Raw genomic sequence first — 26,536 nt, forward strand, 5'->3', positions numbered from 1 at the left:
AAATATATAATTATTCTAAAATGTACTATTAAGTACAAACATTATTACCTTCCATTATGCAAAATAACATTGTTAATCAGTTAAACATAGGACAAAATATTAGATTTTTAAAAGATAGGATATCTGTGAGTGCTCTTGAAATGTTGTGGATGCCTAGCACTGTTCAGTTCAAGTCTAGCCCCAAAACCAATTTCCAGGTATGAGACCTAAAGTGCAAATGTGTCTACATTTGCACACAATTAAACACTTTAGGTGTTGATGACACACTGAGACTTATGGATAGATTTATTTCTTACTTTTACATTCCATGGAATTTGTTACAGCATGTTTTTGCCTAATACAAATTCCTAGGATCCAATAGATACCATGTGATTATTTTGTTTGTTCTTTAAATGTTTGATTGATTTTTTTTTTTTTCAATAACCCAAAAATTTTAAACTACCATTAGACAGTAAAGTCGGTCAAACTTAAATCCTTCTGGGAATGTTGAGCACGAACATGTTTATGATTATATATATATATATATATATATATATATATATATATATATATATATATATATATATATATATATATATATATATGTGTGTGTGTGTGTGTGTGTGTGTGTGTGTGTGTGTGATAGAATATGCACCATGCATTTAATTAAATATTATATATTATATATTATATATTATATGCACAATATTGTACTGTATATTATTATATACAGTACAATATTGCTCAGTTGGGAATATTATTTAAAGGATAGTCACATAGCCTAAATAACCAAAATTAATATAATACCGATGAACAAGTACAATACCGCTCCACTTCGTACGACGTTTTCATATTTGTGTCTTTTTTGTCGCTGTCTATGGTGCTGAAAATGCAATTTACCGAAGCTGATCATAAAGCAATCCTTCATGGGCATGCCCCCTCTTAATCTCCGTGTATTTTGTATTATTACCGTTGATTAAACATCTTTGATAAACATAATTTGAACAATGTCATAATATAATACATTTTCTTTCTTTCTTTCTTTTTTTAAAGCCACAGTACCATTGCACATTCTTGGTTTGCCTCAAAGTGTCGCTCTTCACCAATTTTAAATTGTCTGTCGTAGAAACACACCCATTAGGGCATTTTTTTTTCAAGGAACAATGCAGTGATACTTGCACCACTAAACTAGGATCGTGCTTTACTCTACGTCGTCTTTTGGTAAAATAAGTCGGAGATAATATTTAAATTAAAACCTTATCATAAGGCAGATTTTACATCTGGGACACACAGATATGTCGAAAAGGAATACTTTGTTCTCTTTTGGGGCAATTACAGGCCTACTTTATTTATTATTCAGCGCCGTCGTTGTAGCAGACATTCGTTATTCCGTCCTAGAGGAATCAAAGACAAAATACGTAATCGGAAGCTTAAGTAAAGATCTTAATTTGGACGTTAAAGGTTTGAGAGCACGCAAAGCGAGACTGGATTACCAAGGTGAAGCGCGGTATTGTGGAGTGGACCTTGATTCCGGACATATCGTTGTTTCGGAGAGGATCGACAGAGAGACGCTGTGTGGACCAACGTCGCCTTGCATTTTGCATTTTGAGTTTATTCTCGAAAATCCTCTAGAGCTACACAATGTTATTTTAGAGGTTCAGGACGTCAACGACAACACGCCTGTATTCCCAAAGGACTCGATCAAGCTTGAGATTAGCGAGAATGCCTTGACTGGTACCAAATTTCAAATAGCTAGAGCCAGAGACCTGGATGTGGGAGTAAATTCAGTTCAGAATTACATCCTCAGTCAAAACGGGCATTTCGACATTGACGCAAGATCGAGTAAAGACAGGTATGTGGACATTGTTCTGAAAAGCAACCTTGACCGGGAGAAAAAAGCGGAACACTCTTTGATGCTGACTGCCGTAGATGGAGGTAATCCTCCTCGATCTGGTTCTGTTGTTATTCAAATTATCGTTCAGGATGTCAACGATAATGCTCCGATTTTTTCACAGGCTCTATACAGGGCTCAGTTATTTGAAAATGCAGCTCCTGGGATGTCTGTTATTAAAATATTGGCAAATGATGAGGATGAAGGAGTGAATGGGCAATTAACATATTATATTAACCACCTCTCGGAGAGTACAAAAAATCTATTTGAGGTTGACGAAAAAAATGGGGAGCTTTCGGTTACGGGAAAATTGGACCATGAAATCGCCTCCTTGTATGAGATAGAAATCCAAGCAGAAGATGGCGGTGGACAAACAGGCCACTGCAAGGTTGTAATTGAAATACTGGATGTTAATGATAATGCGCCGGTAATAACAGTGAAGTCTCTTATAAACCCAATTCCAGAGAACATCGATGTTGGCTCAGAAGTTGGCATATTAAATGTGAAGGACCAAGACTCTGGTGAAAACAGCAGACTCAGTTGTTCTATCCCCACTAATCTACCATTCAAATTACAACCATCTATTAAGAACCATTTCACCTTAATCACAACAGCATCACTGGATCGCGAGCAAGTTGCTGAGTATAATGTTATAATAACAGCCTCTGATGGAGGTACACCGTCTCTGTTCTCAACTACGACCTTGAATATCAAAGTGGCAGATATAAATGATAATTTTCCCGTATTTGAACAGCAAACATACAGCGCATACGTGGCTGAGAATAACAAACCAGGAAACTCTATTAGTTCTGTTACTGCAAGAGACCCAGACTGGAGACAGAACGGTACAGTACTGTATTCTCTGCTACCCAGTGAGATAAACGGTGTTGCAGTGTCCTCATTATTATCCATTAACTCAGATACAGGAGTGATCCATGCTGTGAGGTCATTTGACTATGAAAAGTTCAGAAACTTTAAAGTCCAGGTTGTAGCCAGAGACAATGGTTCTCCTCCACTCAGCAGCAACGTGACTGTGAGTGTGTTCATATCAGATGAGAATGATAACTCTCCACAGATATTATACCCTGCTCCAGAGGGAAAGTCTTTAATGACTGAGATGGTCCCTAAAGCTGCTCTCTCTGGCTCTCTGGTCTCCAAAGTGATCGCTGTGGATGCTGACTCTGGACAGAACGCATGGCTGTCCTATCAGATTGTCAAATCTACTGATCCGGGACTTTTCTCTATCGGTCTCCATAGTGGAGAGATCAGGGCTCAGAGGGACATTACTGAATCTGACAGCATGAAACAGAACCTTGTTATCTCAGTGAAAGATAATGGACAGCCGCCTCTCTCTGCTACCTGTTCTGTATATTTACTGATTTCTGATAATCTTGCTGAAATTCCACAACTTAAAGACATGACATATGAGGAGAGCAATTCCAAAGTGACTTTTTATTTGATCATCGCGCTAGTTTCCGTGTCCACCTTCTTTCTGACTTTCATTATTCTGATCCTGGCTGTGAGGTTTTGCCACAGGAGAAAGCCCAGACTGTTGTTTGATGGAGCAGTCGCCATTCCCAGCGCGTATCTCCCTCCCAACTATGCAGAGGTGGAGGGAGCTGGAACTCTCCGCAGTTCTTACAATTATGACACGTATCTAACAACAGGATCACGCACCAGTGACTTCAAGTTCATCACGTCTTACAATGACAGCACACTTTCTGCTGGTACAACTCTGAAAAAGAGTCCAGATGATTCCAATATGATCAATCTTTCGGATACTGGAGAAACACTCGAGGTAAGTAGTTTGTGGTATCTATTTTAGTTTTCACAGAGGCAACTTTGTGTAATAATTTACATCAGTAATGAAACAATAAGCTTAAAAACAAACCATGAATGACAGTGTGTACTTCTCATCGATGAAGTTATTAGAGGCTAAAGATATATTAAATTGTTTGTTCAATATTTTTCCGAGCTTTATTAACTGGTCTATTAATTCAGCAAATCAAAGGGATTAATTAATTAAGTCATTCATTCATTCACTCGTTTGTTTTTGTTTATGTAGATGTAATTTTCATAGACACATAAGCCTTCTGGCATACTGTGGTCAGGCTTGTAGAGTATTGTATCTGTTCTTTTCAGAAAAAAAAATTAAATCGCCACTTATTTTTATAACTTTACTAACCAAACTTTATTATTATTATTATTAGTTACATTTTAATTGAAACATAATAAATTAATGATTATTATAAATATTATAATTTGTAGTTGTAGTAGTAGTCGGATACACATAATTTATTAAGGCGTGTATCTTAGTGTTTATGTAGTCAGATAGTACTAATGTAATGTTGTACCAAGGTTCAGCACCTCTATGAGTGGACATCCATTCTTCCATCCATCCGTCTATCTATATATCGATCTAACTTTCACTATTGTTTTCCTACTGTTTTCATTTTTCTGTGATGGTTTTAAATGCAATTTTTACACACAACACCATGCGTCGCTACTTGCCCACTTAGAAAAGAATAGATCTTTCTCTCCACCCTCTGATTTAATATGTAAAGATGCGAAAGGCGTCGAACTGGTGCAGGAGGCATCGCCATTAAAGACTGCGAGGTTCCTCTTCTGTTTTTGTCACTGGGGTTTATTGTTTCCTCTCACGTACTCATTTGCAACACCGTGTATAACTGCAAAATCCTACTGAGTTCTCTGGAAACGTACCGGATTTCACCATTTATTATGGAATACCTTGGATGTTCTACGTGGCCTTTTTTGTTCGGTGTGGCGTCTGTGTTTCTCTTGCTGCCGACATCAAAAGGAGATATCAGTTATTCTATTCCAGAGGAGAGGAAGATCGGGTCTGTGATTGGAAATTTAGCGAAGGACCTCGGAATAAATGCTAAAACACTGGCCCTGCGTAAAACCCGTTTGGATGTGGAGGGTGACAACAAACGTTATTGTGACATAGACATGAATACTGGAGATTTGACGGTAGCTGATAGAATCGACAGAGAGCAACTTTGTGGATTCATTACTATGTGTATGTTGAAATATGAAGTGATTCTAGAAAACCCTTTGGAATTACACCGAGTTGTTGTAGAAATTACTGATATTAATGATAACGCACCGGTTTTCTCAAAGGATGTTGTTAAATTAGAGATCAGAGAACAAGCAGACAAAGGAGCTCGCTATGCCGTTAATGAAGCACACGATGCAGATATAGGCGTGAATGCGGTACAGAACTATAAACTGCAGGATAATCCTTATTTCTCGTTTGTTTTTCATAATAACCCGGGCCAAGAAAAATACGGGGAAATCATTTTAGAGAAGGAATTGGACCGTGAAAAGGAGCAGGAGGTAAGGTTATTGCTCACCGCTCTGGATGGAGGCAATCCGCCTAAATCTGCATCAGTACTAATACATGTTACTGTCCTCGATGCCAATGATAATTCTCCAGTGTTCAGTCAACCAGTTTATAAACTGACTCTGCGGGAAGATTCTCCTATTGGCACGACAATAACCACAGTGAGGGCCACGGATGCTGATGAAGGCGCTAATGGTCAGGTGATTTATGAATTTGGACACATCTCTAACGACATGCTGAAACTGTTTACGCTGGAGTCTGAAACGGGGGATTTAATTTTAATCGGTGCAGTTGACTATGAAAGACAAACGACGTATGAATTACGGATTCAAGGTAAAGATGGTTCTGGACTTGCTTCTTTTGCGAAGGTGATAATCGATATAGAGGACGTTAATGACAATGCACCCACTATACACCTAAAATCTTTGAACAATCCCATTCCTGAAAGCGCACCATCTGGAACAGAAGTAGGCATAATTAATGTTCAAGACAAAGATTCGGAGAAAAATAGACAGATCCGATGTAGTATTCAAGGAAATGTTCCGTTCGTGTTAAAACCTTCTATTAAAAATTACTTCTCGGTTGTGACATCTGGAGCACTCGATCGTGAATTTACATCAGAATACAACATAACATTTATTGCAGTGGATGAAGGCTCTCCGCCTTTATCCTCCTCCAAGACAATTCATTTGTCTGTATCGGATGTGAATGATAACGCGCCTGTATTTGAACAGCAAACATACAGCGCATACGTGGCTGAGAATAACAAACCAGGAAACTCTATTAGTTCTGTTACTGCAAGAGACCCAGACTGGAGACAAAACGGTACAGTACTGTATTCTCTTCTACCCAGTGAGATAAACGGTGTTGCAGCGTCCTCATTATTATCCATTAACTCAGATACAGGAGTGATCCATGCTGTGAAGTCATTTGACTATGAAAAGTTCAGAAACTTTAAAGTCCACGTTGTAGCCAGAGACAATGGTTCTCCTCCACTCAGCAGCAACGTGACTGTGAGTGTGTTCATATCAGATGAGAATGATAACTCTCCACAGATATTATACCCTGCTCCAGAGGGAAAGTCGTTAATGACTGAGATGGTCCCTAAAGCTGCTCTCTCTGGCTCTCTGGTGTCCAAAGTGATCGCTGTAGATGCTGACTCTGGACAGAACGCGTGGCTGTCCTATCAGATTGTCAGATCTACTGATTCGGGACTTTTCACTATCGGCCTCCATAGTGGAGAGATCAGGGTTCAAAGGGACATTACTGAATCTGACAGCATGAAACAGAACCTTGTTATCTCGGTGAAAGATAACGGACAGCCGCCTCTCTCTGCTACCTGTTCTGTATATTTACTGATTTCTGATAATCTTGTTGAAGTTCCAGAACTTAAAGACATGACTTATGAGGAGAGCAATTCCAAAGTGACTTTTTATTTGATCATCGCGCTAGTTTCCGTGTCCACCTTCTTTCTGACTTTCATTATTCTGATCCTGGCTGTGAGGTTTTGCCACAGGAGAAAGCCCAGACTGTTGTTTGATGGAGCAGTCGCCATTCCCAGCGCGTATCTCCCTCCCAACTATGCAGAGGTGGAGGGAGCTGGAACTCTCCGCAGTTCGTACAATTATGACACGTATCTAACAACAGGATCCCACACCAGTGACTTCAAGTTCATCACCTCTTACAATGACAGCACTCTTACTGCTGGTGGAACGCTGAAAATGGCCCAAAGCGATATTTTTGATGCGAATCTGATTACAGTTAACAACACGTGTGATGATGGAGATGAGGTAAGAAATTGTTATATAGTAGGCTAATTCATGTAGGCCTATGGCATTTTTTTATGGTTTAGAATGGTATTGTATGTGGTTTTTGTGGTCCATTGTGAAAACCTGCTGTTGTTGTTGTACTGTTGGTAATGATGGCTGATTTGAATTGCAATCGTATTATACTCAAAACATATGTGTCGGAAATTTAGAAGAGATGTCCCAAGCACTGTACATGAGCTTTTCTATTTATTTCCCGCTGTTCTATATTTCGAAACATATTATCCTGTTCCATAATTGCTATGATTCGGTATCTAATACAGGATATAGCTGAGCCTCGAGTTTGTTAGTGCGGTTTACGGTTCTTTGTCCCAGCTATTTGGCTCATATTGATTTTGTTACTCCAAAAATATTTATTGGACTAAAGGTTTTGCAAAATTTGGAAAATGGTCGTACCGGAGGCTGTATCAACTGATTACCTACAAAGGAAAATTATTTTCAAATGGTAAATAATACTTTATTTACTAGCACTTAATCGGTTGACTTTGCTGCAGCTACATTTGTTATTAAATGAAGCAGTATGATGATTGTTGCCACTCTGAATGTTTTGGTACAGTTTCATCAGCATGGTATCGTGGTGTTGGGCTAAACGGTGACCATGAATCTGTTTACTCGAAAATAAAACTATAATAATCTAAATAAATATAACATTTTGATTACGTACATCACATAACCTGCTTCTATCTTTCCATCTATCGTTCTTTCTTTTAATCTAAACTACTGAAAAGGCGTTTCACGGAGAAAAATGTTACTAGTAACAAAAAGAAAATAGCAAAATAAGAATCTGAACTGCAATAAAAGCAAAAATACTCAAAGGGTCGCTGTTCAACAACATACATGAAATTACAGCTCTCCACCCATGTTCTCATATTGCAGCATCGCATAACCTCGAGAAGGATTGCTACGGAAGGTTGTATAGCCTATATTCTGGAAATAATTGATGATAGCTAACGTTAATTGGTACATGGCTCGGTAACCAATGAGAAATTCAGCACGTTTCAAAATGGAAAAGAAGATATCTTCGTGTTTTTCACGGTTTCTCTTTATTTATTTTTGCCTCTTTATCCGCGCTGTCTGTGGAGATTTGAGTTACCCAGTGCCAGAAGAATCAAAACATCTATATGTGATCGGAAATATAGCAAAGGATCTCGGACTTGATGCTAAACAATTATCTGCTCGTAAGGCTCGGATGGAGACAGAGGACAGCGATAAGAGGTATTGCGACATTAATCTGAGTAGTGGAAATCTGGTCGTGGTGGAAACAATAGACCGAGAAAAGCTTTGTGGATCGAAAATGTCTTGCATTCTTAATTGCGAGATTGTGTTGGAAAATCCTCTTGATGTGCATCGCATTTCACTGCAAATTCAGGATATAAACGACAACGCGCCGAGATTTCCTAAAAGTCGGATAATGTTTAACATAAGGGAATCAGCTGATAAAGGAGAACGTTTCCCTTTGGATGAAGCTCACGACTCTGATATAGGCCAAAACGCGGTTCAAGGATATTCACTTGAAAGAAATGATCATTTTGTTTTATCGGTTAAAGAAAACGCGGAGGGAGGAAAATACGCTGAACTGGTTTTGGACAAAGAGCTGGATCGGGAACAGACAAAGGAAATAGATTTAATATTTACTGCGACTGATGGAGGCACTCCACAGAGGTCTGGTACTGCAGTTATCCACATCAATGTGCTTGATGTTAATGACAATACCCCGGTTTTTAGTCAGTCTGTGTATAAGGTTACTCTGGCTGAAAACGCACCGTTGGGTGCAGAAGTAGTTACAGTGAGCGCTACAGACGATGATGAGGGAGTAAACGGAGAGGTCAGTTATGAATTTAGTCGAATATCTGATACAGCAGCAAAATTATTTTCTATTGACAAGACAACTGGTCAAATTAAGTTAAACGGAAATGTTGATTATGAAGAGGAAAAGTCATACGAAATAAGAGTGCAAGCCATAGATGGTTCTGGTTTAGCATCCACTGCCAAAATTATTATAGACATCACTGATGTAAATGACAACGCTCCGAGAATTATTCTTAAATCACTGAATAATCCAATAACTGAGAACAGCATTATAGGCACTGAAGTGGCCATTATTAATGTTCAGGATAAAGATTCCGGAGATAATAGAAAAGTCAGATGCTCCATTCAAGAAAATGTTCCTTTTAAATTAAATCCATCTATCAAAAACTACTTTTCTTTGCTAATAACGAGATTGTTAGATAGAGAGACAGAATCGGATTATAACATAACTATCACTGTTACTGATGGAGGCTCTCCACCTTTATCAACTTCAATGACTATTCATCTATCTGTATCAGATGTGAATGACAATCCTCCTGTATTTGAACAGCAATCCTACACTGCATATGTAACTGAAAATAACAAACCAGGAAATTCTATTAGTTCTGTTACTGCAAGAGATCCCGACTGGAGACAGAACGGTACAGTGCTGTATTCTCTGGTACCCAGTGAGATAAACGGTGTTGCAGTGTCCTCATTATTATCCATCAACTCAGATACAGGAGTGATCCATGCTGTGAAGACATTTGACTATGAAAAGTTCAGAAACTTTAAAGTCCAGGTTGTAGCCAGAGACAATGGTTCTCCTCCACTCAGCAGCAACGTGACTGTGAGTGTGTTCATATCAGATGAGAATGATAACTCTCCACAGATATTATACCCTGCTCCAGAGGGAAAGTCTTTAATGACTGAGATGGTCCCTAAAGCTGCTCTCGCTGGCTCTCTGGTGTCCAAAGTGATCGCTGTGGATGCTGACTCTGGACAGAACGCATGGCTGTCCTATCAGATTGTCAAATCTACTGATCCGGGACTTTTCACTATTGGCCTCCATAGTGGAGAGATCAGGGCTCAGAGGGACATTACTGAATCTGACAGCATGAAACAGAACCTTGTTATCTCGGTGAAAGATAACGGACAGCCGCCTCTCTCTGCTACCTGTTCTGTATATTTACTGATTTCTGACAATCTTGCTGAAGTTCCACAACTTAAAGACATGACTTATGAAGAAAGCAATTCCAAAGTGACTTTTTATTTGATCATTGCGCTAGTTTCCGTGTCCACCTTCTTTCTGACTTTCATTATTCTGATCCTGGCTGTGAGGTTTTGCCACAGGAGAAAGCCCAGACTGTTGTTTGATGGAGCAGTCGCCATTCCCAGTGCGTATCTCCCTCCCAACTATGCAGAGGTGGAGGGAGCTGGAACTCTCCGCAGTTCTTACAATTATGACACGTATCTAACAACAGGATCCCGCACCAGTGACTTCAAGTTCATCACGTCTTACAATGACAGCACTCTTACTTCAGGTGGAACTCTGAAAAAGGGCCCAAGTGATGTTTTAGGTGCTAGTCTAATTACACTTAACAACACATGTGATGGAGATGAGGTAAGAAAAGTCTTAACAAACAAAACCATATAGTACTTCACATGTTACAATGAATGCTATAGCTTCTCTATGCCCCATATAGCCACTTTTCCTTTTTTTGTGTAGGTTGTAATGAATATTTCATTTTTTTTTGGCTTCATGGTAAAGAGCTTTCAAAATATTGTGACAGTGCGGCAGTGGAAATCATCTATTTTTCTATTATGATGTAATCCATTGATAAAAAATGTATTGCCAATGTTGTTGGTAAATATGTCTGATTTGAATTACAATCATAATATACTGAAAAGCTTTATGTAGGGAATTCATGCAAGTTGTTGCAAATACTGTGCATGAAGTTCTGTATTTATAGTTTCATGCTTTAGCTTTCAAAAATGATAAAAACATGTTTCATGACTTTAACTCCAAATAACTAATGTGGGGTATATCTAGGCATCAAGGTGGTTGGTGCCATTTATGGGTGCTATCTCAGAGTATTTCACTGATGCTGCTATTTATTTGAAGTTTTGGTTCAAGATTTGTTTTTGCACTTTATCTGGACCTAACAACTTCGTGTGATGATTTACATAATGAGGTCAGGCTTGTTGATTCATTTGCTGGTTTAGAGGCAGCTTTTTTTTTCTTGTTTATGAATGGAAAAATGGTAGGGTGGCGACTGCATGGTCAGACATGAGGATTTAGGGGTCTTGTAATTTTTACATAACTACGGCCACTGATCAGACCTGAGGATGCATCAGTTTAGTCACTAAAAATAATGTTGTATTGATTAGAGTTTGATCAACTTAATTTACTGTGACTACAAATTTTATATTGAAGAGATTGGATGCTGGTTGTGACTTTGAGGGTTTTGCTAACATTTTAGCAGTATGGAATTAACCATCGACTGTTTGGGGGGGGAAAAAGGCACTAAGGACAATTCATACAAGGGTATATTTAAGGGTATAGTAGTCTTCATCAATATACAAGTTTTATTGTTTGTTTGTTTCGCACATACATCTGCTGTGGGTTTTTTTTTCTCTTAGCGATTGAAAATTCTTATTTCATAGATAAATGTGCTCGTAGTAACGGAAGGAGTGGATCAAAACAAGACACGAAACTGCAATAACAGTAAAAATCCTCAGAGTGTCGCTGTTTAACAACAGACTTAAAATCACAGCTCTCCACCTAGATTCTCATATTGCAGCATCCCATAACGTCGAGAAGGATTGCTACAGAAGGTTGTATAGCCTGTAATGTAGAAATAATTAATGACAGCTCACATTAATTAGTACAGGCACCTTAAACAAGAAGATATTCAGCACGTTTCAGAATGGAAAAGAAGATATCTTCGTTTTCTTCACTGATTATCTTGATTTATTTTTGTTTCTTTATTCGCGCTGACCGTGGAGATTTGAGCTACACATTCCCGGAAGAAACGAAGCAACAATATGTGATCGGAAATATAGCAAAGGATCTCGGACTTGATGTGAAACGTTTATCTGCTCGTAAGGCTCGAATCGAGACAGAAGGCAGCACTAAACGGTATTGTGACATTAATCTGAGTGGAAATCTGGTCGTTTTGGAAACAATAGACCGAGAGGAGCTCTGTGGGTCGAAAATGTCTTGCATTGTTAATTACGAGATTGTGTTGGAAAATCCTCTTGATGTGCATCGCATTTCACTGCAAATTCAGGATATAAACGACAACGCGCCGAGATTTCCTAAAAGTCGGATAACGTTTGATATCCGGGAATCAGCTGATAAAGGAGAACGTTTCCCTTTGGATGAAGCTCACGACTCTGACATAGGCCAAAACGCGGTTCAAGGATATTCACTTGAAAGAAATGATCATTTTGTTTTATCGGTTAAAGAAAACGCGGAGGGAGGAAAATACGCTGAACTGGTTTTGGACAAAGAGCTGGATCGTGAACAGACGAAGGAAATGGATTTAATATTTACTGCGACTGATGGAGGCACTCCACAGAGGTCTGGTACTGCAGTTATCCACATCAATGTGCTTGATGCTAATGACAATACCCCGGTTTTTAGACAGTCTGTGTATAAGGTTACTCTGGCTGAAAACGCACCGTTGGGTGCAGAAGTAGTTACAGTGAGCGCTACAGACGCTGATGAGGGAGTAAACGGGGAGGTCAGTTATGAATTTAGTCGAATATCTGGTAAAGCAGAAAAATTATTTTCTATTGACAAGACAACTGGTCAAATTATGGTGACTGGAAACATAGATTATGAAGAAGAATCTACTTATGAAATGAGAGTGCAGGCCATAGATGGTCCTGGCTTAGCATCCACTGTCAAAATAATTATAGACATCACTGATGTAAATGACAACGCTCCGAGAATTATTCTTAAATCACTCAATGATCCAATTCCTGAGAATTCAATGATAGGAAATGAGGTGGCAATTATTAATGTTCAGGATAATGATTCGGGAGATAATAGAAAAGTCAGATGCTCCATTCAGGAAAATGTTCCTTTCAAATTAAATCCATCTATCAAAAACTACTTTTCTTTGGTAACAACAAGCTTGTTAGATAGAGAGAGAGAGTCAGATTATAACATAACTATCACTGCTACTGATGGAGGGTCTCCACCTTTATCAACTTCAATGACTATTCATCTATCTGTATCAGATGTGAATGACAATCCTCCTGTATTTGAACAGCAATCCTACACTGCATATGTAACTGAAAATAACAAACCAGGAACCTCTATTAGTTCTGTTACTGCAAGAGACCCAGACTGGAGGCAGAACGGTACAGTACTGTATTCTCTGGTACCCAGTGAGATAAACGGTGTTGCAGTGTCCTCATTATTATCCATTAACTCAGATACAGGAGTGATCCATGCTGTGAGGTCATTTGACTATGAAAAGTTCAGAAACTTTAAAGTCCAGGTTGTAGCCAGAGACAATGGTTCTCCTCCACTCAGCAGCAACGTGACTGTGAGTGTGTTCATATCAGATGAGAATGATAACTCTCCACAGATATTATACCCTGCTCCAGAGGGAAAGTCTTTAATGACTGAGATGGTCCCTAAATCTGCTCTCGCTGGCTCTCTGGTCTCCAAAGTGATCGCTGTGGATGCTGACTCTGGACAGAACGCATGGCTGTCCTATCAGATTGTCAAATCTAGTGATCCGGGACTTTTCACTATCGGTCTCCATAGTGGAGAGATCAGGGCTCAGAGGGACATTACTGAATCTGACAGCATGAAACAGAACCTTGTTATCTCAGTGAAAGATAACGGACAGCCGCATCTCTCTGCTACCTGTTCTGTATATTTACTGATTTCTGATAATCTTGCTGAAGTTCCACAACTTAAAGACATGACTTATGAAGAGAGCAATTCCAAACTGACTTTTTATTTGATCATCGCACTAGTTTCCGTGTCCACCTTCTTTCTGACTTTCATTATTCTGATCCTGGCTGTGAGGTTTTGCCACAGGAGAAAGCCCAGACTGTTGTTTGATGGAGCAGTCGCCATTCCCAGTGCGTATCTCCCTCCCAACTATGCAGAGGTGGAGGGAGCTGGAACTCTCCGCAGTTCTTACAATTATGACACGTATCTAACAACAGGATCCCGCACCAGTGACTTCAAGTTCATCACGTCTTACAATGACAGCACACTTTCTGATGGTGGAACTCTGAAGAAGAATCCAGATGTTTCAAATACAAACAACCTTTTTGATGTGGAAGAGGTAAGATGAATAATAAGATTTTAAAACTCTTTCAAAAAGTCAGGTTCACATCTTTGTCTCTATTCTTTTTTTTCTAGTGTCTACAATCGCTATTGTTATTTATTTAACTTATCTGGCAAAGACAGACTTATTTGGGACAAAAGTTATGCCTTTGCTCAACATAAGTATGCAACAACAAAAAGAGAATTCAAATACAGTTTGCTTTTAAGTTTAATTGCAAACTGTGCTCTGCTTTTGCTCTTGTATTTTAGCTTATTTTATATATTGAACACTGAACAAAACAAATATCAGATATTTACTTTGAAGTCAGTAATATTTATATGTAATTTTACTGGCCGGGAAGTAAATATTTGATATTTGATTTGTTCAGTGTAAGTAAAACGACAATAAGCAATAAAATTCCTTTTATTATTTTATTTATGTATTTGCTCTATAGGAGAATCTTATCTTGACATGCTTGCTAGTTAGTCCACTTCTTACTGTAATTACTACACTGAAAGGCCTTATTAGTTGACTGAACTCAATTTATTGAGTAAACTCGTTCCTTCAATGTTCTTGAGTAATGGCGTCTCCCAAAACTTGTATATTTAAGTTCACTTAACTTGGCACTCATGTAGACTGTACTTAAATTGTTAAGTTCACCAAACTTGGTGTTTATATAGTGTACTTAAACAATTAAGTTCATTTAACTTGGTGTTAATTTCAAGTGTACTTACATATTTAATTGAACTCAACTTGAACATTCAATTTAAATTAAAAATAAAATTATAAATTCAATCTAATTGACTTTGTTTTTATTAATTTTGACTGTTTAAGCTTTGTGCAAACATACCAAACTGAAGTAAAACATACTAAACATCATATTGAATGTCTTTATTGACCAATATTCACAATATTGGTGAAATTACTGTACACACCCTATTGTAATGGAAATGGAATTTGGTTACAACCACACTGTACAGGTGGTAACAATGTCCCACATTAACTAGTGCACTACAATGGTAGAACTCTGTGCACTTAAACCTTTCAAACATTATACTTTTTATCTTTTGTTAACGGATAATGGAGTAAATTGAGGAAACAAATGGTCTCACAATTATGTTAATAGGTACTGAGCATGTAAATGTAACAGTGCTGACTCAAAATCTGCAACAATGAGACCTTAAAATTTTTCTTAAACAAAAGCTAGTTTGCCAAAGACTGTACTTTAGGCTCGAGGGTGTTCTGCCCCATTGACATCAGTACATGCTGTATGAAATCAAATGTGTTTGTGGGTGATTTTGGGTAATTCAGGTCTAATGCATAAATAAGACCAAAGAGAAGACACATTGTTTGTGGGAGGTCCTGCAATTTATCCATCACCACCTGTCCTTCAAGTATTGTCCCAATAGAGGAAGTCAAATGCAAGGAATTGGGGGGCTGATGATTGGTGTCTTCAAATAAGATCTCCACTGGCACATCAAGGGTAGATTTGCAATGATCAGACACCTAGTGAAGAAACGGGTATAAATAGAGTATTGTGATCATGCATCAAAGGTTGACAATCAATGCATGTTTATCAGAATGCTCACCAAATATATCAAAAAACAAAAAAAAATCAATTGTATTGATGAAAAATATGAGATACATACTACCAAATTTAGTACAAAGCAAAATTATATTGACAGGTATACATGTGAATTTATGCAAATATACATCCGCCCTTCAAAGCACGTGGTATACACTTTTAAAAGGATGCGGTATAAATAAAGTTGAGTAATTTGAAGACTTGTACAAAAAATTTGGCCATGTTTCTATAATAAATGAATAATTCACCTAAAAATTAAAATACACTCACCCTTAGGCCATCCAAAGTATAGATAAGTTTGTTTCCTCATGTGAACAGATTTGGAAAAAAATTACAGTATATCACTTGCTTACCAATGGATTCTCTGCAATAAATGGGTGACATCAGTCCAAACAGCTGATAAAATCATCACAACAATCCACAAGTAATCCACATGACTCCAATCCATCAATTAACGTCTTGTACAAAAAGTTTCATGTTTGTAATCAATCAAGACAGTTTAACTTCAAACTGTTGCATCCAGCTAAAATGTGAGATTTGCATATGGATTTTGATGTGAGGGAACAACAGGGGATAGACTTTTTCTGCTGAAAAAAGCAGTATTATCCTTATAGCATTATAATGGCAGTGATTTAAAGTTGAAATGCCTTGATGGTTTCATGTGGATTACTTGTGGATTGTTGTGATTTTTTTTATCAGCTGGTTGAACTCTCATTCTAGTGATGTAATGCTAAATTTCTCCAAATCTGCTCCCATGAAGAAACAAACTCTTCTTTATTTTGGCTGGCCTGAGGTGGAGTACATGCTCAGCAAATTTTCATTGTTGAGTAAACTATTGCTTTAAAATCAACATGATTCCCTGACAAATGCTCAGACTACTGTGAGCACAGGTATAGAGGTTAAGAACAGATGGACTTACTAAACATGACTTAAAGAAAGCAGAGTCATCGTCTCCAATTATGAGAGGTAGTCCTCGAAGCACAAGGATTCGGACTTCATTTGGCTGTGCTGACTTTAGGGGTGAAAACATGAAACTCCATTAATGCCATAACCACTCACTATCAATATGTTTGCAGCATTTCTATGAGAATATATGTAAATGTTAATTTAAATTAAGATGATCAAATCATACATAGTAGATTACTTATATGAAAAAAATAAGAAATACATTAATGTTAATGTTGTTAACAACGTCTCTGTATAGATAAGTAAAAAATACATTAATCCAATGTATACTGTACACTAAACCACTTTATTTTATTGTGACATTTGCTGCGTTGATGGAACTCGATATAGGCAATCTGTTTTCGGTTTTGTATAGAAACGACAAAACCGCAGTTTTCCAAATATACACAGAGGGTCGCTCTTTACCAACGAACTAAAATTATCAAAGCTCTCCACCCTTTTCATGATATACTCCAGTTTTCTCCTGACAGCGACCATTGCTGCAGAAGGTTGTCTTTATTGTGTACATTTCATCATAAATTACTTTAATAACTACTCGTTCTTGCATGAAAAGCGGTCTTATGGACATTGCAGAATGGAAAGGAAAACGTTTTCAATTTATATGCTATTTATTTTGGCTTGTATTTGTATTTTCTTTCGCGCTGTCCGTGGAGATTTGAGCTACACATTTCTGGAAGAAACAAAGCAACAATATGTGATCGGAAATATAGCAAAGGATCTCGGACTTGATGTGAAACGATTATCTGCTCGTAAGGCTCGAATCGAGACAGAAGGCAGCACTAAACGGTATTGCGAGATTAATCTGAGTGGAAATCTGGTCGTGGTGGAAACGATAGACCGAGAGGAGCTTTGTGGGACGAAAATGTCTTGCATTCTTAATTACGAGCTTGTGTTGGAAAATCCTCTTGACGTGCATCGCATTTCACTTCAGATTCAGGACATAAATGACAACGCGCCGAGATTTCCTAATGATCGGATAACGTTTGATATCCGGGAATCAGCTGATAAAGGAGAACGTTTCCCTTTGGATGAAGCTCACGACTCTGATATAGGCCAAAACGCGGTTCAAGGATATTTACTTGAAAGAAATGATCATTTTGTTTTATCGGTTAAAGAAAACGCGGAGGGAGGAAAATACGCTGAACTGGTTTTGGACAAAGAGTTGGATCGTGAACAGACGAAGGAAATGGATTTAATATTTACTGCGACTGATGGAGGCACTCCACAGAGGTCCGGTACTGCAGCTATCCACATCAATGTGCTTGATGCAAATGACAATACCCCGGTTTTTAGTCAGTCTGTGTATAAGGTTACTCTGGCTGAAAACGCACCGTTGGGTGCAGAAGTAGTTACAGTGAGCGCTACAGACGATGATGAGGGAGTAAACGGAGAGGTCAGTTATGAATTTAGTCGAATATCTGATAAAGCAGCAAAAATATTTTCTATTGACAAGACAACTGGTCAAATCATGGTGACTGGAAACATAGATTATGAAGAAGAATCTACATATGAACTGAGAATACAGGCAAAAGATGGTCCTGGCTTAGCATCCACTGCCAAAATTATTATTGACATCACTGATGTAAATGACAACGCTCCGAGAATTATTCTTAAATCACTGAATGATCCAATAATTGAGAATGCAATCATGGGCAGTGAGGTGGCAATTATTAATGTTCAGGATAACGATTCAGGAGATAATAGAAAAGTCAGATGTTCCATTCAGGAAAATGTTCCTTTCAAATTATACCCATCTATCAAAAACTACTTTTCTTTGCTAACAACAAGCTTGTTGGACAGAGAGACAGAATCAGATTATAACATAACTATCACTGCTATTGATGGAGGCTCTCCACCTTTATCAAATTCAATCACTATTCATTTAACTATATCGGACGTCAATGACAATCCTCCTGTATTTGAACAGCAAACGTACACTGCATATGTGATGGAAAATAACAAACCAGGAACCTCTATTAGTTCTGTTACTGCACGAGACCCAGACTGGAGACAGAATGGTACAGTGCTGTATTCTCTGGTACCCAGTGAGATAAACGGTGTTACAGTGTCCTCATTATTATCCATTAACTCAGATACAGGAGTGATCCATGCTGTGAGGTCATTTGACTATGAAAAGTTCAGAAACTTTAAAGTCCAGGTTGTAGCCAGAGACAATGGTTCTCCTCCACTCAGCAGCAACGTGACTGTGAGTGTGTTCATATCAGATGAGAATGATAACTCTCCACAGATACTATACCCTGCTCCAGAGGGAAAGTCTTTAATGACTGAGATGGTCCCTAAAGCTGCTCTCTCTGGCTCTCTGGTCTCCAAAGTGATCGCTGTGGATGCTGACTCTGGACAGAACGCATGGCTGTCCTATCAGATTGTCAAATCTACTGATCCGGGACTTTTCACTATCGATCTCCATAGTGGAGAGATCAGGGCTCAGAGAGACATTACTGAATCTGACAGCATGAAACAGAACCTTGTTATCTCAGTGAAAGATAACGGACAGCCGCCTCTGTCTGCTACCTGTTCTGTATATTTACTGATTTCTGATAATCTTGCTGAAGTTCCAGAACTTAAAGACATGACTTTTGAGGAGAGCAATTCCAAAGTGACTTTTTATTTGATCATCGCGCTAGTTTCCGTGTCCACCTTCTTTCTGACTTTCATTATTCTGATCCTGGCTGTGAGGTTTTGCCACAGGAGAAAGCCCAGACTGCTGTTTGATGGAGCAGTCGCCATTCCCAGCGCGTATCTCCCTCCCAACTATGCAGAGGTGGAGGGAGCTGGAACTCTCCGCAGTTCTTACAATTATGACACGTATCTAACAACAGGATCACGCACCAGTGACTTCAAATTCATCACGTCTTACAATGACAGCACACTTACTGCTGGTGGAACTCTGAAAATGGGCCAAAATGGCACTTTAGCTGCAAGTTTGATTACGCTTAACACAGAGGATACACATGAGGTAAGCCATGAACAAGTGTAACATACAATACAATTAATTTCACTCACATATAGCACTACATAGACTACATGTGGTAATATCTTCCATCGTTCCCGGATATTTTCTTTTAACATGTAACTTTTTATAGTAGTGTACTCAAATGGTTGATTTGCGAATTTCATAAGGAAAAATGTTTGAATTTAAACTTTATTTTCATGCTATTGCTGCAATTAATGTCTTTACATATAGAACATTAAATGATATCCTACCTGTGGCTGTACTGGTCGAATCGGTAACATTAAAATAATTTCAAAAACGAAACATCCGACGTTTTAAAAGTCATGTTTTAGTTACTCAGAATAGTTTGACAAATGTGTGGCATTGCAGTAGGGGAAAAAAAACCCCCAAACTATTTTAATCTTGTGTACTCGAGAGGTTTTGCTAAAACTAAGGCATTATGTTCTTGGCCAGTCATGTTTTTTTTTTTTTTTTCTTCAAGATTTCTGTAATTTGATTTAGCCATTTGATTAAAGCAGTACACTTTAATATAATTAATTTATATTTTCCACCACTGAATCACACTGCTTATAAATTATTTAAATAATGATTTTTGTTTTATTTAAAGTAATAGAAAATTTTGCTCGACATTCAAATATGATACCAGCCACGAACCTTTTCGATACTGCAGAGGACTTTCTAAATTGCAGTTTTCTAAATATACACAGAGGGTCGCTCTATACCAACGAACTAAAATTATCAAAGCTCTCCACCCTTTTCATTAAATATTCCAGCTTTCTCCTGACACAGCGGACCATTGCTTTAGAAGGTTGTCTTTATTGTGCATATTTAATTATAGATTAAAATAATAACTACACGTTTTTGCACCAGAAAAGGTCTTGTGGACGTTGCAGAATGGAAAGGAAAACGTTTTCCTTTTCGACACCAGGTATTCTGGCTTGTATTTTTATTTTCATTCGCGCTGTCCGTGGAGATTTGAGCTACACAATCCCGGAAGAAACGAAGCAACAATATGTGATCGGAAATATAGCAAAGGATCTCGGACTTGATGTGAAACGATTATCTACTCGTAAAGCTCGAATCGAGACAGAAGGCAGCACTAAATGGTATTGCGAGATTAATCTGAGTAGTGGGAATCTGGTCGTGGTGGAAACAATAGACCGAGAAAAGCTTTGTGGGACGAAAATGTCTTGCATCCTTAATTACGAGCTTGTGCTGGAAAATCCTCTTGATGTGCATCGCATTTCACTGCAAATTCAGGATATAAACGATCACGCGCCGAGATTTCCTAATGATCGGATAAATTTTAACATAATGGAATCAGCTGTTAAAGGAGAACGTTTCCCTTTGGATGAAGCTCACGACTCTGACATAGGCCAAAACGCGGTTCAAGGATATTCACTTGAAAGGAATGATCATTTTGTTTTATCGGTTAAAGAAAACGCGGAGGGAGGAAAATACGCTGAACTGGTTTTGGACAAAGAGCTGGATCGGGAAAAGACAAAGGAAATAGATTTAATATTTACTGCGACTGATGGAGGCACTCCACAGAGGTCTGGTACTGCAGTTATCCACATCAATGTGCTTGATGTTAATGACAATACCCCGGTTTTTAGTCAGTCTGTATATAAGGTTACTCTGGCTGAAAACGCACCGTTGGGTGCAGAAGTAGTTACAGTGAGCGCTACAGACGCTGATGAGGGAGTAAACGGAGAGGTCAGTTATGAATTTAGTCGAATATCTGATACAGCAGCAAAATTATTTTCTATTGACAAGAGAAGTGGACATATTAAGGTAAACGGAAATATTGATTATGAAGAGGAAACGTCATACGAAATGAGAGTCCAGGCCAAAGATGGTTCTGGCTTAGCATCCACTGCCAAAATTATTATAGACATCACTGATGTAAATGACAACGCTCCGAGAATTATTCTTAAATCACTGAATGATCCCATTCCTGAAAATTGTATGATAGAAACTGAGGTGGCAATTATTAATGTTCAGGATAACGATTCAGGAGATAATAGAAAAGTCAGATGCTCCATTCAAGAAAATGTTTCCTTTAAATTAAACCCATCTATCAAAAACTACTTCTCTCTGGTAACTGCCAGCTTCTTGGATAGAGAGAGAGAATCAGATTATAACATAACTATCACTGCTACTGATGGAGGCTCTCCACCTTTATCAACATCAATGACTATTCATCTATCTGTATCAGATATCAATGACAATCCTCCTGTATTTGAACAGCAATCCTACACTGCATATGTCATGGAAAATAACAAACCAGGAACCTCTATTAGTTCTGTTACTGCAAGAGACCCAGACTGGAGACAGAATGGTACAGTGCTGTATTCTCTGGAACCCAGTGAGATAAACGGTGTTGCAGTGTCCTCATTATTATCCATTAACTCAGATACAGGAGTGATCCATGCTGTGAAGTCATTTGACTATGAAAAGTTCAGAAACTTTAAAGTCTTGGTTGTAGCCAGAGACAATGGTTCTCCCCCACTCTGCAGCAATGTGACTGTGAGTGTGTTCATATCAGATGAGAATGATAACTCTCCACAGATATTATACCCTGCTCCAGAGGGAAAGTCTTTAATGACTGAGATGGTCCCTAAAGCTGCTCTCTCTGGCTCTCTGGTCTCCAAAGTGATCGCTGTGGATGCTGACTCTGGACAGAACGCATGGCTGTCCTATCAGATTGTCAAATCTAGTGATCCGGGACTTTTCACTATTGGTCTCCATAGTGGAGAGATCAGGGCTCAGAGGGACATTACTGAATCTGACAGCATGAAACAGAACCTTGTAATCTCAGTGAAAGATAACGGACAGCCACCTCTCTCTGCTACCTGTTCTGTATATTTACTGATTTCTGACAATCTTGCTGAAGTTCCACAACTTAAAGACATGACATATGAGGAGAGCAATTCCAGACTGACTTTTTATTTGATCATCGCGCTAGTTTCCGTGTCCACCTTCTTTCTGACTTTCATTATTCTGATCTTGGCTGTGAGGTTTTGCCACAGGAGAAAGCCCAGACTGTTGTTTGATGGAGCAGTCGCCATTCCCAGTGCGTATCTCCCTCCCAACTATGCAGAGGTGGAGGGAGCTGGTACTCTCTGCAGTTCTTACAATTATGACACGTATCTAACAACAGGATCCCGCACCAGTGACTTCAAGTTCATCACGTCTTACAATGACAGCACTCTTACTTCTGGTGGAACTCTGAAAATGGGCCAGAATGACACTTTAGGTGCAAACCTGATTTCACTTAATAATACCGGAGAGGGAGATGAGGTAAGAAAATATGTCTTCTTTTTGTAGCAGGCTTACATGAATGTTTGTGTGTTGTGATGATCCTTTGTGATCTGCAATTTTTATTTATCGTAGAAGGTGTTATAAGAATGACAGCACCTCTCTGTTTTTTAAAAAGCAGTTATGTATACAGAGGAAAATGTATGGGGCCTGTGCTGCTGTTTGTCTCAAAAAAGGAAAACCTTCAGAGCAGAATGCTCCTCCTAATTTCAGATTTGACCTTGTGTTTTAATGCTGCTAAAATATCAGCTCTACAGTGCTTGACGGGTTTTTTTAAACTTACATTTCTTATTTTTTTTTTTTTTAATTTTGGTTAATTAATTCAATTATTTGCCTTTAAAAAAAAAAATTAAATTCATGCTCCTCACGCTAATAACAACTTCCCAACTTTTGCCGTGAGATACCTATATGCTTCATGTTAATGAAAACTGTTTTGGTAACAATACCAATGACTAGTTGAGGATCACGTGCCATATATTTATACATTACTGATTTCATAGGAATTAAGTAGCATAGTTCGTGTTTCGTTAGTTATCAGTGGTGCACCACATTAATTAACGAATTAGATTTGATTTTTCTTAAAAGCAAGAATACTTGTGTGTAATTTGCACCAGGCTGTTTTCAGAACCACAGCTGTGGACAGCTCTCTGTAGCGGATTGAGTGTTTGCCTTTTAAGACGTAAGAAACAATGCACCCGTTTAAACTGGGCGATTTTTCCTGTATCTCGAAACACTTCCTGTGAAGCTTGAATCATATCATGAGTCAATAAAATTGCAATATTTTCAAAATGCTCAGAGTGTCGCTCTTCACCTGCAGGAGACACGCTGAAGCCCTCACCGCCCTTCTTTTAAATATATAATCAGAGCTCGGTCTGGAGGTAAGAACCATTAGTCTTCTGCAATAGACGCATCGCGCATTCTTACAAATGATTTCCAGCATTCGAATCTCTATTTGAACAGTTTATATTTTGACATTTTTGAATAAGTACGTCGTGACGATGTCATCTACCGCTACAGTTCTGAAGTCTAGAGCATTTTCCTGTGTAATATTAGGATTTTTCTTAAGTCTCTTCTTCAATCAGAGCACCGTTTGTGGAGATTTGAGCTACACAGTACAGGAGGAAATTAAACATCGGTATGTTATTGGAAACGTAGCAAAGGATCTCGGATTGGATTCATTAAAATTAAAAACGCGAAAAGCCCGAATTGAAACAGAGGATAGCAGCAAGCGGTATGTGGATATTAATTTTAATACCGGAGAATTGATCGTTTCAGAGACAATAGACCGGGAAAAGCTTTGTGGTTCGAGAATAAACTGCATACTGAATTATGAACTCGTCTTAGAAAATCCACTGGAACTACATCGCATTTCCCTGAATATTCAGGATATTAATGACAATGCGCCAAAATTTCTTAATGAGCGCATAAACCTAGAAATCCAAGAGTCCGCTATAAAAGGGCAGCGCTTCCATTTGGATGAAGCTCACGATTCTGATATCGGACAAAACGGAGTTAACGCCTATTCGATAGAAAAAAACGCCCATTTTGTTTTGTCTGTGGAAGGAAACACCGAGAGGGGTAAATACGCAGAACTTGTGTTGGAGAAAGAGCTGGATCGCGAACAACAGAAGGATATTGACTTGATTCTTACCGCAGCGGATGGCGGGATTCCTCAGAGATCAGGGACTGCTGTTATACACATCACTGTGCTAGATGCTAATGATAATGTTCCGGTGTTCAGTCAGCCTGTATATAAAGTCGTTTTAGCTGAAAACTCACTGACAGGAACAGAAGTCGTTACTGTGAGCGCAGTAGATGCAGATGAAGGAGCAAACGGTGCAGTCACTTATGAATTCAGTCGGATTGCTGATAACGCAGCACAGTTATTTACTATTGATAAACTCACTGGACAAATTAAGGTAAATGGAGATATCGACTATGAAGAGGAAAAGTATTACGATATAAGAGTCCAGGCTAAAGATGGTCAAGGCTTAGCATCGACTGCAAGTGTTATTATAGATATTTCTGATGTAAATGACAATGCTCCTAAAATTATTCTTAAATCTCTAAATAATCCTCTCCCTGAGAATGTTATTGTAGGCACTGAGGTGGCCATAATTAATGTTCAGGACAAAGATTCAGGAGATAATCGACAGATCCGATGTTCAATCCATGAAAACGTTCCTTTTAAATTAAATAAGTCTATTAAGAATTATTTCACTTTGCTAACAAGTAGCACCTTGGACAGAGAGAAGGAAGCAGATTATAACATAACCATCACTGCTACTGATGGAGGCTCTCCAACTTTATCAACATCCATGACAATTCATCTATCAGTGTCAGACGTCAATGACAATCCTCCTGTATTTGAACAGCAATCCTACACTGCATATGTGATGGAAAATAACAAACCAGGAACCTCTATTAGTTCTGTTACTGCAAGAGACCCAGACTGGAGGCAGAACGGTACAGTACTGTATTCTCTGGTACCCAGTGAAATAAACGGTGTTGCAGTGTCCTCATTATTATCCATTAACTCAGATACAGGAGTGATCCATGCTGTGAGGTCATTTGACTTTGAAAAGTTCAGAAACATTAAAGTCCAGGTTGTAGCCAGAGACAGTGGTTCTCCTCCACTCAGCAGCAACGTGACTGTGAGTGTGTTCATATCAGATGAGAATGATAACTCTCCACAGATACTATACCCTGCTCCAGAGGGAAAGTCTTTAATGACTGAGATGGTCCCTAAAGCTGCTCTCTCTGGCTCTCTGGTCTCCAAAGTGATCGCTGTGGATGCTGACTCTGGACAGAACGCATGGCTGTCCTATCAGATTGTCAAATCTACTGATCCGGGACTTTTCACTATCGGTCTCCATAGTGGAGAGATCAGGGCTCAGAGGGACATTACTGAATCTGACAGCATGAAACAGAACCTTGTTATCTCAGTGAAAGATAACGGACAGCCACCTCTCTCTGCTACCTGTTCTGTATATTTACTGATTTCTGATAATCTTGCTGAAGTTCCAGAACTTAAAGACATGACTTATGAGGAGAGCAATTCCAAACTGACTTTTTATTTGATCATCGCGCTAGTTTCCGTGTCCACCTTCTTTCTGACTTTCATTATTGTGATCCTGGCTGTGAGGTTTTGCCACAGGAGAAAGCCCAGACTGTTGTTTGATGGAGCAGTCGCCATTCCCAGCGCATATCTCCCTCCCACCTATGCAGATGTGGAGGAAGCTGGAACTCTCCGCAGTTCTTATAATTTTGACACGTATCTAACAACAGGATCCCGCACCAGTGACTTCAAGTTCATCACGTCTTACAATGACAGCACTCTTACTGCAGGTGGAACTCTGAAAACGGGCCAGAATGGCACCTTAGCTGCGAGCTTAATTACACTTAACACCGAGGATGCACATGGGGTAAGTTAGGAACAAGCGTCACATACAATACAATTAATTTCATGTACGTTTACGACCAGATAGACTGCATGTGGTGATATCTGTCTACATGTTAGCAGACACTACAAACGGTCCCGG

General features: G+C 38.7%; 1 protein-coding gene across 10 annotated transcripts in view; it reads left to right on the forward strand.

Moving 5' to 3' along the window:
* The first annotated feature begins 1,159 nt into the window (after window positions 1-1,159).
* LOC108276785 (protocadherin beta-16) overlaps window positions 1,160-26,536 on the forward strand; it is a 210,794-nt gene continuing 185,417 nt past the window's right edge. For 2 of the 10 annotated variants that reach the window (XM_047160956.2, XM_047160974.2), the window contains exon 1: window positions 1,160-3,668. In XM_047160956.2, coding sequence (XP_047016912.2) covers window positions 1,275-3,668 — 2,394 coding nt within the window. In that variant the 5' untranslated portion in view covers window positions 1,160-1,274. The other 8 variants (XM_047160939.1, XM_047160940.1, XM_053686777.1 and 5 more) reach the window with 7 other exon arrangements.

The sequence above is a fragment of the Ictalurus punctatus genome, chromosome 16 (genome assembly GCF_001660625.3).
Source record: "Ictalurus punctatus breed USDA103 chromosome 16, Coco_2.0, whole genome shotgun sequence".
Lineage (NCBI taxonomy): Eukaryota > Metazoa > Chordata > Actinopteri > Siluriformes > Ictaluridae > Ictalurus > Ictalurus punctatus.